Source organism: Pinus tabuliformis, chromosome 8, assembly GCF_031772625.1.
Source record: "Pinus tabuliformis cultivar Carrire ecotype Pingquan chromosome 8, CPIR1, whole genome shotgun sequence".
In the NCBI taxonomy this organism is placed as follows: domain Eukaryota; kingdom Viridiplantae; phylum Streptophyta; class Pinopsida; order Pinales; family Pinaceae; genus Pinus; species Pinus tabuliformis.
The window spans coordinates 2,040,143,791-2,040,158,931 of NC_142294.1; the positions used below are offsets into that span (position 1 = coordinate 2,040,143,791).

The 15,141-nt window shown below is 35.7% G+C and overlaps 1 protein-coding gene across 3 annotated transcripts in view; it reads right to left on the minus strand.

The window, feature by feature from the left end:
- Positions 1-459: 459 nt before the first annotated feature.
- LOC149244640 (uncharacterized) overlaps positions 460-15,141 on the minus strand; it is a 139,703-nt gene continuing 125,021 nt past the window's right edge. Inside the window, exons 4-11 of one of the 3 annotated variants that reach the window (XM_089374944.1) lie at positions 3,467-3,528; positions 3,200-3,382; positions 2,803-2,985; positions 1,751-2,695; positions 1,554-1,625; positions 1,388-1,450; positions 934-996; positions 460-713 (exon numbers count right to left, since the gene is read on the minus strand). In XM_089374944.1, the coding sequence (XP_089231070.1) occupies positions 669-713; positions 934-996; positions 1,388-1,450; positions 1,554-1,625; positions 1,751-2,695; positions 2,803-2,985; positions 3,200-3,382; positions 3,467-3,490 (1,578 nt within the window). In that variant the 5' untranslated portion in view covers positions 3,491-3,528 and the 3' untranslated portion in view covers positions 460-668. Of the gene's footprint in view, positions 714-933; positions 997-1,387; positions 1,451-1,553; positions 1,626-1,750; positions 2,696-2,802; positions 2,986-3,076; positions 3,383-3,466; positions 3,529-15,141 lie in introns of all 3 variants that reach the window. The other 2 variants (XM_089374942.1, XM_089374943.1) reach the window with 2 other exon arrangements.

Sequence of the window (15,141 nt, forward strand, 5' to 3'; positions counted from 1 at the left end):
TGATAGAGTTCTTGTTGTTAAAGCACCTCATTATTGAGAGGTCAAATAGTCAATTCTCCTCAATGCTCTCAAAGTTGAGCTCCGTTAAAGAACCAACAAAAAGTAATCCCTTCGAATAAGTTTACCTAAAACAATATTTCTATAAACTTATTGATCAACAATCTCCAAACTCTATGAACCACATCCCAAAAAAATATCTAAATAACAAAAAAAAACTTAAATAATACAAAACCATTTAATTACATCTTAAATTCATTTATAATAACAAAGTCCCTTAAAGACTAATGCTAAGCAATGTCTCAAATGTGATGATTTAAATTAATGCTTTTAGCAAACTTCATTCAATTACATCTTATTTTTAGTATAAAATATTAAATGATTTAACGAGGTCTACATAATAACATGCAAAAATTTCTACTCATGGCTATTAATTTTATAACTATCAAACTTTGAAAGACAAAAAAAAAAGTGGATATACATGCGATAGAAGAAACATAATTATACATATGAGACAAAAATATATCTTTACAGCAATGCACCATCGAGGAACATATATACACAAAAATAAGTGTTAAAAAATGCCTATGAGTACATGAATTAGAGTAGAACACTCACTCCCCTAACGTTGGCTACGGATTTAAGGTCAATATGCAGAAAGTTCCCCATTTCTATATACCATGTGCCACATTGTCAATCGAATCCTCTTTTGTGCCCTGGAAATTCAAAATTATTTAAATGATAAATATATTAAAAATCAAATTGCCATATTGAAATAGCATAAAATATAAAATATAACTAACAAATTATGATCATGTGCCTAACGAAGATATTGGTTCACTATTATCTCAAGTGCAATCTCGTAATGTGCATCACAATCCCTATAATTTGATTTAGCCAAGTTAGGTCTCATAATCATTCATCTAACACATGTACCTGTGGGTCAAGTAGATTCAGAGTCAAACCATCCACACATGGCGCCTCCCTTGATTGACCACTCTGGAAATCAATTCATAAATATTAATGATCTTGTAGCATAGTTATTAGATGCAATTTAATTGTGTGCATCATTAGTTAATTCTCAACGAACTTGTGATTCTCGATAAACCCTTTTGCTCATGGTTATACACAAATGTGATTCTCGAGATTTCAATCTTATGTTGTGATATACACAAATGTTTATACAAATTCACATATGTGAGTTCATATTAGATATAACTTCTACCTACCAAAAAGATTGGAGATTTCATTCTTTTGATGTGTACACATATGTTTATACAAATTCACATAGGGGAGTACATATTAACTATAAATCAACATTTGTAGTTTACAAGTTTATTTTGAAAATTCAAGTTGAAAAACAAGTTATTAGTTTTGGTCCTTAATTTACCACAACATCAGTAGCTATCTCATGGGCATGTGAACTAGTGGTCATATCCATGTCAAGGCAACCCTAATCACATGTACAAATAAATTGAAATTAACAATTTGATATGTACAAATGAAGTTCAATAAGAGAAACATCCAATATATATGTAAATTCAAAAATTTAATACCTCCAAGTTCATGTCGTTTGTACCACCATTGAAGCCACGCTTTGTACCAACACTAAAGCCACGTTCAATACTCTACAAGTGATGAATTCAAATTTATTATTGAACATTGTTTGAATACATACTTCATTTGAATGTTGATTCAAAATATATATACTATGTACAAATATCAAGATAAATGTTTCTTAATTTGTACTTACCACACCCATGCCTCGACACTGAATCTTGAGAAGATCGCGACAAATGTCTCGACACTTGGATGCATATTTCTCTAGTTCCAACCTATCCATTTGTCTCAAGTCTTCATCTGGAATATCAACAAAATTGGGAAACTGCCTACATGGGGATTGTGATAGCTCCCTCGATGGGACTTCTACCCTTGACAAAGTTGCTTGAACACTCTTAGTTATAACATCCCCTGTCGCTAATGCACTTGGGGATGCACTCGGGGATGCACTCTCTACATCTGTCGGTAGGGTATCAAGTCTAGGTGGTTGAGGCACTACTATGTGGGGTGGAACCTTGAACCCAAAGGTTTGGTGGCCCTCTATTTGCTCATAGGTACAACCTTTGCTAACACCAAAGAATTTGGATTGCACATTGGTATGCTCAAGGTCCATATGTTCTTTAAACTTTGCATAAATCATCTTAGCAAAATATTGAAAAACCTCTTCATTATTTGGGAATTTCTCATATGCTGCAAGGAGCCTATCATAGAGGAAAGGAGAAATCTCTACATCTTTAAACAATTGAACCTTGAGTTTATTGCTCCCTGGCTTGAAGTTAAATAATAAAGTTGAATTTTCTTTTGAGATCTCTTCTTTTACATCTGAGTGTTTGTGATGGCCCATCACTGAAGGAAGTACATCATGTGGCTTCATATCAAATACCAACCTAGAACTCCGCACAAAAGACAATGGAAAAGGCATAGAACACTCCCCATGACATAGAGCATCTTGATCAACATCATGGATTGACTCACCAAGTGGATCGCATACTTCATCTACAGATGGTTCCAAGCTCCTCATTTGCTTCCCTCCATGGTTGTTTTGTTGCCCCATTTTTGCCAAATTTCTTTGTCTCCCAATCCTTTGTTGAGAGGATTTAGCTTCAATCCTAGGCTGGGAAAATTCATCTTCAATCATCTGCCATTAAAACAATAAAGCACAAAAAGTTAATTTCTTGAATAACAAATGACATATTGACTATCTATCTATAAAATGATAGCAAACACCAACGAAAACAAACTTACAAGTGGGGGGGACTCATTGAACATCACACGAAGCACATTCCAATTCTTATCTCTTATTATTTTTTTATGGATGTCATTCTTGATCTTCTCTCGTAACTCCGTAGACTGAGCATCAAAAGCAGAGACACATTCTTTTATCCTATCCAAGGCTTGAATGCTCAACTCTTTTGCAGATTTCACACCCTGCTTGTAACAAACACATATATATTAATATTACAAACTTGGTAATGAAAATATAGAAAAGATATGAAAGTTGGCATAGAATGCTACGTACCGCCTTTCGAATCTCAGCACGAACGGCAACATTCTCAATTCTATTTCTCCTCTTCTTAAATTGATATTCTATATTGTAATTCTTTCGATCTCGCTCCTTTTTCAAAAAGGACTCTGATCTAACCTTGTAGTTTGGCCCCGGAGGTGCACCAACACGCAATGTTATTGGGTCCCATGAATGCACCATTTGTCTATGGCTATTAAAATCTTGACACCTTCTACGTCGTAGACCATTGCACTCAGGGGCCAAACAATAAAAATAGTTACGACCCTCGTCATCTTTTACAACTCTATAAGTTGCATCCTCCTACAATTAAACAATATGTTATGCAAATTCACTTGGAATAAACAATAATTCAACATTAACAAAATTCTAACATAAATAGCATACCTGTCTTACAACCATCGCCATCATCTTATGATATTTTCTCTCTCAGGAATTGATCTTTGTATCTGTTGATCATGTTGGTTAATACCCAAAAATTAGTTCTACAAATATCTGAATAAGAACATAAAACATAAAATTTAATCAAATAATCCTAATCATATGGATAAAACTTAAAATAGTGCACATTATCCATGTTGACAAAAACCCTAAGACCTTTATTATTGGAGTCACAAGGAATGTCAATATATTATGACCAATGGTGGAACCACTAGAAATGGTGAAACCCTGCATAGTTATTAGAACTATGATTATATTCTTCCATGAACAATGATTGGAACTATAATTCTATTCTTATTGGAACCATGCACAATAGTCATGAAGCGATAAACAATGTTTATGGAACCAAAACATATGTAGGTGGAACCTTGAGCATTAGTGATGTTATTGGGACCATGATAAAGATGTCAAAGCCATGATAAACAAGGTATGACCACAAGCAACTATGGGAAAAATGATTTTATTCTTATCAAGTCCCTACCAAATGTTTATATATCCATCACTGATGTTGAAGCAACCATGAGTATTGTTTATGTTTCACAAAACCATATGCATTGTTTAGAGAACAAACATTGTTTATCAACCCATAGAACCATAAAGAATTATTGCAACTATGAGGAATATTCTTGTTGGAACCATGCACACAACATATGTGAAACTCTGAACCATGTTATGGAACCACAACATCTAAATGAAACAAAGAGCCACAATTATATCTATGTTAGCATGCATACTATTTACAAAGAAATGCACAATGTTGGTGCATCAATAAGCATTATTTACAAAGCTAATGGGGATGGTGGAACCATGAGCAATCATTGGAACTAGGAATTTTTTTTTATTAGAACCATGCACAACATTCATGGAAACATGAACATTTATAGAATGGCATGTAAGTGGAACCAAGAGCATTGGTTCTACCATTCACAACAACACACAATGTTGGTCCACGAGGATTTCTTACAAGACATCAGGTCCATGAGGATTTCTTACAAGACATCATGTCCATGAGGATTTCTTACAAGACATCAAAGACGGTGAAACCACAAAGAATTATTGGAACCATGAAACACATTGTTATGGAAATCATAAACCATGTTTATGGAACCATAACATGTATGGATGGAACTAACAGCACTGGATTTATGAACATAAGTAGTCTTTTGAGCCCAATATGTGTGTTTGGAACCAACATCATAGCTTGCGTTCATGGAATCATGCACACCATTCATAGAACTATGCATGGGTGCTACTGGAACCAAGAACATTATTTACAAGAATGGTTTACCTTAATAAATCACTTGAATTATGAATAATATGTGTGTTTGGAACCAACATCATAGCTTGCGTTCATGGAATCATGCACACCATTCATAGAACTATGCATGGGTGCTACTGGAACCAATAACATTATTTACAAGAATGGTTTACCTTAATAAATCACTTGAATTATGAATAATATTATTTTTGCTACCATGTGCAACATTCATGGAATACAATATATGTGAGTGGCACTAAAAGCATTGTTTATGTTCATAAAACCATGCACAACACTCGTAACCATACACTATGTTTACAAAAACAATAGAAATGGTGAAACCACGAACATTTATTAAAAATTTAGATATACCGTGTACAATATTCATGAACCCATGATATATGTGGATGCAACCAAAGGCCTTAAACTTATGAACTTTAGTTATGTCATTTTATCGTATGATATTAGTCAGTGGAACCAAAAGTATCGTTTATCTTCATGGAACCATGTGCATAGTTCATGGAACAGCAGAATGTGTGAAACCATGAAGATTTTCTGCATAACAAATAGAGATGCTTGAACACTAAGTAATTATTGGAACTATGTAATATTAGTATTGCAACCATAGGCAACATTCATGAAACTATTAACAATGTTATAATACAATGACATAGGTGGAATCGAAAGCATTGAAATTATGGACGTAAGTTTAGTTTCTTTATGGGTGAAACTAAGAGCATTACTCATGTTCATGGAACCATGTGTACCATTTAACAAAATGTACATAGCGTTAGTAAAACCACGAGCATTATTTGCATAACCAATTAGGATGGTGGAACCATAAGCAATTATTTGAACTATCAAAAACATGGTCTTTTTTGGATCGAGAGGAATCGATAACTAGTAGGGATTCATTGGACAAGAACCAAGTTCAAATCCCATGGGTTGCCACTATAAACCTTAGGTTAGGTGCAACAACATGCAGGCCACACCTAACAGGGAACTCGAACCTTGACCTAGAGGCAAGACATCCTAAATGGAGGTGCCTACCCTTTTAGCCAAGACATAATGGCCAATGTCTCATTGCGTATTTGAACCTGGGTGGGAAGAGTGTGAACCTTACCTCCTAATGGTGAGAAAAAAGAGAATAGATTAGATGCCAATGTGTTGAATCCTTTAGTCTGACCAAATGCAATTAATTTTATTTCAATCCATTCAAAACAATGACAAATTATTTAACATATAAATTATAAAAATAATTAAAATTTATGTTCAACAAAATAATTATTGATATTAATTTTTTACCAAGGTATATATTTTTGTGTTAAAAAATCATTAAAAATAAATGTTTTTTTCTATTCTACAATCAAATTATGAATAAATGTAGTCTCGCTATAACAACCTATTGTGTTGCATGGTTACAACTCAAAAAAGGAAAGTAGAGGGGGGCACCCATGCAATTTTTCTGAGGTTATTAATTATAACCTACAACAAAGATCCTCGCCCTAGAGTTCCACTAGGGAGGAGGCAAGTATTACACATTATGGGCCCTAGGTTAGTTTATAACCCATGGAAAATTAAACAATGGCCTGATTACAACTCTAATAAGAAGAGTAGAGGGAGGCAGCCATACTGCTTTTCTGAGGTTATTAAGTATAACCTACAAGAAACATCCTTGCCTTAAGTTTCCATTGGGGGGAGAAGGCTAAGTATCAAACATTATGGGCCCTAAGTTAGGTTATATCCCATGGAAAATTCACCGATGACCTATTTTCAAGGGATAAACCGTCTATGATTTACCATTCGTGGAACATCATGCACTTGTCACTAGTATATCAGCTCCTCAACCATTGGACTGACTTGGCCAAGACTAACAAAAGCATCAAGTATGTCAAGTATAGTTGCATTGAGTGTCCCTCCCAAGGACAAGCAAGTCATAACAACATGTTATTATTGATCAAACAAGTGGACAAGCCAGTGGAAAGTATTGTGTGCCAAGATTCAACCCTCCAAAAGTCTCTCCCAAGGAGATGGGATGTACTAATACAAAAAATAAAATATAGATGTTAATGTTTATGCATATGAATTATGTATACAATGTTACAAATCCGTCATAAATAAGAAAATTTAAAGAGACATAATGCAACCTATGTGACGACTATACATTGTAAAAATACCACTTGCTTCAAAAAAATAAAAAATAAAAAATAAAAATCAAAGAGATAGTTTATCTTCACTTTCAAAACTTAGACATAAGAAAACAAGCATGCATGCAATAAGAAATACAAAAGCATTTTTTTCTGTCTGTTTTCTTGAATTTGAAATAATCAACCATTTCATTAATAATCAAATAATTAATCATGGGCAACTTAGAAGTTTATGTAATCTGTAAAGTAGAATGTAGTAGAATGTAGTATATGTAATGCTATTGAAATCTAAATTAGCATAGAGGCCTTGATAAACTCAAGCAACAAATCTTTGTTGTTGAAACTCAAATGAGCATGGAGGGCTTAATAAAACCTATACTTAGTAGAAATACCCAATAATACGATTCAGTAACTTAGTTGAGCTAGATGTTAAAGACTTTTATCTATTAACATGAACAACAGTAGACAGTTAGAAGCATCTTTATATAAAATCGGTGATTTATTTGGTTACCTAAATTAAGGATAAGATTTTAAACAATGTGATAATTGAAACAAAAGAGAAAGAAAAGACACCTATAGGTTGGAGGCAAAGGCCCTTGTTTTAGTGACTTTGGATAATAAATGGATTACATGAGAATTCTAAATAGGCACTATATTTCCATGATTCAAAGGGCGTGGAGAGATATTTCTAATTTAGGTTGCGATTTTTTTCAAAAATAATAAAATCAATAAAATGTTGTAATCAATTGGATATGAAATGTGAGTGTTGGTATGTGAGAAATGGGCCCTCGTTAGAAACAAATATGAAAAGTAGTGGTTACAAAATTCTGAGAGGCGAAAACAACTCAAATTCATAAATTATGGCTTCAGTTCAAAAGATGATATGTAAAACCCAAGTTCAAACTTCCTTGTTGGGCTAAAGTTTCAAATGTTACACTGATTTATAAGTTTAGCTCAAGTTCTTTTCCCAAAGTCAAACACCGTACAAACAAAATAATATTTAAACAGAGTGGTCTGTCCAACATTGCAATCACCATCACTTGAGCTTGATTCTGTATAGATTTCAGTTAATTATCCATGATATACATTTTTGTATAGAATGGAATAATAGATTTTGACCATTGCAGAAGTGTTAAATGCTTTATAAATAATCATTTTTCTATCAATGGAAATTGAGAGAAAAATATTTACTCATTACTCAAAGAAAATAGAAACAGAATTACAAGTTCAAAATATTGCAGAGATGCAATCTTTTTTATATAAATGGAAACTGAGTGTTTACTCGTTATTCAACAAAAAAAAATCTAAGATATTTAACCCAAAAAAAATGTATATATATATGTATATATATCCACACCAAAAAAAATGAGTTCAAGCTAACTGTAGGAATATGTAAAGGTTACATAAAGTCATTCCTTGTCCTCTTATAGACGTTATGAGATCAAATTTGTAAAATGAGATTCTATATGCCTACTAATTGCTCTTGTGACAACCTATTCTTGAGAATATTAAGCCTGCACAACTGCAAGAGGCCATACTGTATAACTCTATATTTCGTATGTTCCATGTATCAAGCACTGACGCATTTGAACATAACATTTTTAAAGATATATAGGTTACTCTCTAGGCTTGAAGGCACGTTAATATGAGAGAATTTATTCTATAGTTCTACAATATTTGTTTTTATGTTCTTTAGTTTGGCTATGTCCTTGGGATAATTCAATAACTTCCTTTTTCGAACTAACATCATTGGTTATTTTAGTGTCATGTCTTGTAGGACCTCTTAGCTTGTGGTTATTATTTAAATGTTTTTAATTACAGGCTACAGCATATGTTATCGTTTACTAAAATGGCATATTCTTGGTGGAATTTACTTTCACATTAATATCCTCCTTGTGTTATAATTTCCTTGCTAAAAGCAACTATAAGCAAACATGTTTATATATATATATTGATTGTTAGTTGAGGAGGTTGGGATAAATATTGTTACTCTCCCCACCTAAGTTCAATTCCTAGATGTGACATGTTGAGCTCATCATGAGTATTTATTTTAATGACTTTGATCCTTGTTGTCTGATCAGTCCCTTGAGGACCAAGACATGTATATTCCTCATATGGAATATAAAGATATTTCACAAGAAAAAAAAAAAAAGAGAAACAATACACACACGTTAATTGGGTTTATCTTGGGTGGTTGGGAGGAATGGTTGTTATCCTCCCCACCCAAGTTCAATTCCTACAAGTGACATGATGAGCTTTGTTGTAATGGCTTCATGCCTTGTTGTTGAGTATAAGTAGTCCCTCGAGGACCGAAACATGTGTATTCCTCATATGGAATATAAAAAAATTTCCCACGGAAAAATACACACACACGCAAGAAAAACAACCCAATGGACTAGCTCTAGTGGTTGAGTGCATTGAACTTTATGTAGGAAATCTCAAGGTGGATTCCCCAAGCCAATTGCCCTTGTTGGGTGCCTCACTCAATGTCACTATTGAGTTAGGTTCCCTAATCAACATCAACAAGTTTACATTAGGAATGAGGGGATGTGCTTGAGGGTTTCCCCACAAGCTTTTCCTTAAGAAATTAAATTAAATTAAATATATATGTGTGTGTGTGTGTGTGTGGGTGTCAATTGGGTTTAGTCCAAGTGGTTGGTATAAATATTGTTAACCCCCCCCCCCACAAGGTTCAATTCTTGCATGTTATGTCAACTGGGTTTAGTCCAAGTGGTTGGGTTTAGTCCAAGGGAGCGACCAAAGCCATGTCGCATGACCAGGGGTTGCCCAAGTTTCTTTAGGCTGAGGCATGCAATACCGCAGTTTTCTTCCAGAATCAGAGCCCACACAGAGTGTTGGGGCGAGTTACACAAGAGAACGCCTTTATAGGCAAGAGACCGGATGTTTCACATTTATGTATATTTGGCAGGCTGGTGTACTGCCATGTAACAACAGAGTAAAGGTCGAAGTTGGAGCTCTGTTATGCAAACAACTCAAAAAATAGAAAAAAAGATAGATCAACACCTTCAAAATTAGCCTCTTCGAGGGGGGGGCAACCTCCTTTACATTACACAAATGAACAATTCTTGGATAATACAAATGACAAGACCTCCTCTCTATATATAGGAGTCTAAGGGGTCATAATATAATCAGAGTTGACATAACAATAATAATGTAAGGGCACAACAATAACAATAGTGGGCTTCTATGGGGTACAATAATAACAATATGGGGACTACATGGGCACGACAATATAATAAGGGGGTTGCACTAATAACAATGAGTTACACTAGTAGTATCGGGACCTAACATGTCCCTCTCCTTCAAAAAGTGTTGTCCTCAATTCTTGAGTAGTTCTGGATGCTTCTGTATAAAATTCTCGTCCTCCCATGTGGAATCTTCAGCGGGTAAGTTCTTCCACTTGATGAGATACTCTGAAATTGATCGATTTTGTAGTTGTCGAGTTCTTGTTTCCGTGAATGCTTCAGGTTCCAATATGATTTTTCCTTCCTCGTCAAGTTCTAACAATATTGTTTGAACTAGGAGCTTGTCACTTATAACATTCTTTAAGCATGAAAACTGAAAAACTGGGGGCACTCGAGAAGATGCATGAAGCTCCAATTTGTATGCCATAGTACTAATCTTTTGCAGCACCTTGTAAGGACCATAGTACTTTGGTGATAATATATTATCCTTCTTAGCTTGCTTGAGGTACATTTGTTTGTATGGTTGTAGTCGTAGAAATACCCAGTCACCTACATCAAAACTTCTTTCGTTGCGATGTTGATCTACCTGTTGTTTCATCCTATTATGAGCAAAAGTGAGGTTATCCTTTTTCTTCTTAATATGTCATTCTATCTTGAGAGTCTGAGGAGTGGTAATTCTTGCCAATGCATTACAAGATATGGTCGGATTCATTTCTTCTTTCTCTGGGGTTCGTTCCTGGTGTATATCCTCTTCTTTTGACGTTTCTTGATCATTTTCTTCCTCCTTTAGTGTATTTGCTATCACAACTGTAACAAAGGTCATTTTCTCCTTTTTCTTCCAATTGTTGTGATGTCAAACTTGTAGGCTGTGGAAGCCTAGGAGCAACAATACTTCCATCTTTATAATTGTGAGTGGTAGGATTTCTTGTCGCCATAATTTTGCTTTCAATTTTTCTTGCCAACCTGAATGTCTTCTCCAATGAATCAGATTCCCAAAGACGAACCTCATGTTGAATGTTATCCTTTAAAGTCCCTATGAATACATCAACCTCTGCTTCTCTAGAATATCATTTACCCTTGTATTCAATTTTTGGAAGTCCTCAATGTGCTCTGCCATTGAACCCTTTTGTTTGAGATTTATCAATTGGCTAAAGAAGGTGTTGTTCTTTGTATCCTCATAATGTGCTATCATTTCCTGTGTTAAAATTGACCAGATGACAAGTGGTTTACAAGAACAAAGCCCTTTATACCATAAAAATTGATTCAATTCTAAATATAAAGCTACAATGCGTACCTTTTGTGTGTTTTGCATATTATGGAGATCGAAATATTGTTCCATCTATAGTATCCATGTTACGGGATCCTTGCCATCAAACTTCCTCATATCGATCTTTGGAACGTGGTGGGTCTTTGTTCCAACGTTAGAGTCTATGAAATCATGATTAACATTTCTTTTGTTTTCATCATGAGTTTCCTCTACTACCTTTTCGCCATTAGGAAGCCTTTCTTGTAGCAACTTTGTCAAACCTTCCACGTCTTTCTTCAAATCTTCAATGTTGTCACTCTTTGAATCATGATTAACATTTCTTTTGTTCTCATTATGAGTTTCCTCTACTACCTTTTCGCCATTAGGAAGCCTTTCTTGTAGCAACTTTGTCAAACCTTCCTTCCAACCTTCCATGTCTTTCTTCCAATCTTCAATGTTGTCTTTCATACCATCTATCTTAGCTTCCACACCTTTCTTTAAACCATCCATCTTAGCTTCTTTTACTTTTTGTGAGAGTGATATTTGTTGCACTTAGTCTCGTAATTTTGATATATCGTGTTGCATTTCTTCCTCTTCTTCAGGAGTCATGCTAGAGATTTCAGATTGCTAACTAGGTGTTTCCATTTTCTTTCTTCGGGCATCAATTAATGATAATAATGCTTCACTATGCCCTTTGAATTCCTTCAAACTAATTTTTCAAACCAAACTTATGCAAAATTTAAAAAAAACTACACACCTTTTTTCACTTTGTAGGAGCTCGATATTGAATATGCTATATCTTTGTAATTTCGGATCTACAAGGTCTGAAATTGCGTCCTGCGGTAGCCCTCTGAGTGCTCTTTCTAACCCCGCAAGTTTGATCAAGACTGGATTCTTCAAGGAAGAGTTATGCCAAATCTCCCACGATGACGTAATTATAGATTGGTTCAGAAAAGAGAACTTGTACGAAGTGCCACGTGTCACTGTTTCGACCTTAGGACCTGAAACTAATACACAGAAAACTACAGGCCATCCTCTTTTTGTAACTTCTTACGAAATTTCAATCTGATGCTTAGAGAGAAAGTTATGACGATTTTCCCAAGGTCACCTGTTTGGAATGTAATTCGGGAGTCTGCAAAAACACTAAATGTCTTGGACCTTATCTCCGAAAATCTAATGAAACAAGATCTGAAATTCGGGCTTGAGCTTCACCAAGATTTCGGCTCAAATGGGTTTTAATTTTAGAGTCTAAACCTTCGTAGAAACAACATTATAGCGAAAATACCACATGACCTGTTTGAGATGGAATTCTGGAGCTTACAAAAACCCTAACTTCTTCAGATCATATCTCTGAAAATATAGCGAGACAAGATCTGAAATTTGGACGCAAGGTTCAGAACGATTTCGGCACAAATGGATTTTTTAGCTTCTGAAACGTCGTAGAAAAACAGTGGTAGTGAAAATGCCACGATGACTTGTTTGGAGCAACAAAACCCTAGAATCCAAAGCTCTAATACCAAATGTTATGCAACCAACTCACAAAATGGAAGAAAAGATAGATGAACGCCTTCAAAATCAATCTCTTCGAGGGGGGCAACCTCCTTTACATTATTAAAATAATGCTATTTTAGTGTTTAATGCTCATTTATGTATTTTATTCGGATAAGATCGTCTGTGATCTTATTAGCAGTTTCTTATTAGAAACTTGGTGCTTCTGTTTCTTAGTAGAAACTTGTTGTTCCTGTAAATACATTTGTATTATTTATTGAGCTTCATTGCTCATTGAAAATTAATTCAATTCATCAATTGATTATGGTATCAGAGCACGGGTATTTTTTTCGAAATTTCTCTCTAGGAGTCTGAAATTTTTTTTACTGGGCGTCACAATTTCTGAGTCGCAGTTTTTTTTTAATTGAGCGTCGCGTTTGTTTTCCATTGGAGTTCGACAGGTGCGAGTTAGTTTGCGATTTGGGATTCGAAGCATGCCTTGGCAAACACCACGGGAGCCTCCACAGATATCATCCTAAGCTTCTCAGAATGATTTCTGGTTCTATTTCATATTGCACCAGCTCCTGTCAGATTTTGTCCGAATCAGCCGGCATCTGCATTGAAATCTGTGCCGAACTCCTTTATTGTTTTCTGTGTCTTGGAAAACGTGCAGATGGCCTCGCTAACCAACCTGATGTTGGAAGGCAGTCAGCGCTTTAATGGCACCAATTATAACATCTGGAAACAGAGAATGTTGACCATTTTTGAATATAGGCGTCTTGACCAGCTCGTTTTGGGCAAAGAGCTCAGTCCTGGTACATCTGGTGCAAATCAAGATAAGTTTGATGATCGAAATCGAGAGGCTGTTATGCTTCTCAAACTCTCTGTGACTGATGATCAGTTACCACAGATTCCTTCCGACAAGACAGCTGTCGAAATCTGGCAACATTTGAAGGAATTGCACGAGACATCCAACAAGAGCAGAGCTTTCTTTCTAAAGAATCAGTTGTTCTCCATCATGATGGACGAACGTATGTCTTTACAGGAACATCTTAACAAGATTAAAGACATTCGAGATCAGCTCGAAGCCATTGGTCGGACCATGGAGGAAGAAGATATGGTAGTCATCACTCTGAAAAGTCTACCAAAACCTTATGAGCACTTCATAGAAACACTCAACATTACCTCCACTAATGTTGATCTGAAGTTTCCGGAGTTATGCACCAAACTCCTGCAGCAGGATCGTTGGAAACAGCAGTTTGGTAGTGGTGCTTCATCAGCCTCCTCAGAAAATGCTTTTGCTGCCAAATATCAGTCCTCTCAGTCCTTTCAGCAGAAAGGTTCTTCTCAGCCTTCTGATCCTGCTAAGAAGAAAAATGTGCAGTGTAATTACTGTCACAAGTTCGGCCACATGAAGAAAGATTGTCGACAGAGGATTGCTTCTGAACAGAAGAAGCAGGGAGGGTCTCATCAGAAATCGAATGTTGCAGAACATTCCGAGCAGAAGGAATCTGCCTTTTACGCCTTTATGGCTAAGAGGTCCTCAGATGCCCCATCTTCTACCTAGTACATTGACTCTGGTGCATCATGTCATTTCTCTCACAGGCATGATTGGTTTACTGACTTCTCATCTTTCAATGATTCAGTGGTATTCGGCGGAGGTGAGGAGTACACGGTGTTTGGCAAAGGTACAGTTCAGATCCAGTCTAATGAGCGCACACTCATATTCCTGAATGTGTACTATGTTCCTGGTATGGAACTTAATCTGTTGATTGTCAGCCAGATTATGAGGAACTCTCAACAGCTCGATGTGGTGTTCAGCACGCACAAGTGCTCCATTATTGACAGCGAAACTCGTCTTACGGTTGTTGTTGGCCTAGAGGATCATGGCCTATACAGGCTTCTTGACACTGGTGATTCTCCAGAAGCGACTCTAGCAGCTCATGTTTCTCCCATCAACACTCTGTGGTATCAAAGATATGGGCATCTAAACATTCAGTATCTCTCTTAGCTATCTCGGGAGGGACTTGTGTCAGGGTTACCTGATATTCAGACTCAACATTTGGGAGTGTGCGGCGCCTGTCAAGCTAGCAAGCAACATTGGTCTTCATTCAAGGATGGAGAATCTTGGCGCGCATCTAAGGTACTCCAGTTAATTCATGCTAATATTTGTGGTCCTATGAATACATCTTCAGTTACTGGTTGCAAATATTTTTTGCTTATTGTAGATGATTTCAGTAGAAAGATGTGGGTGTACTTTCTAAAACATAAATCTG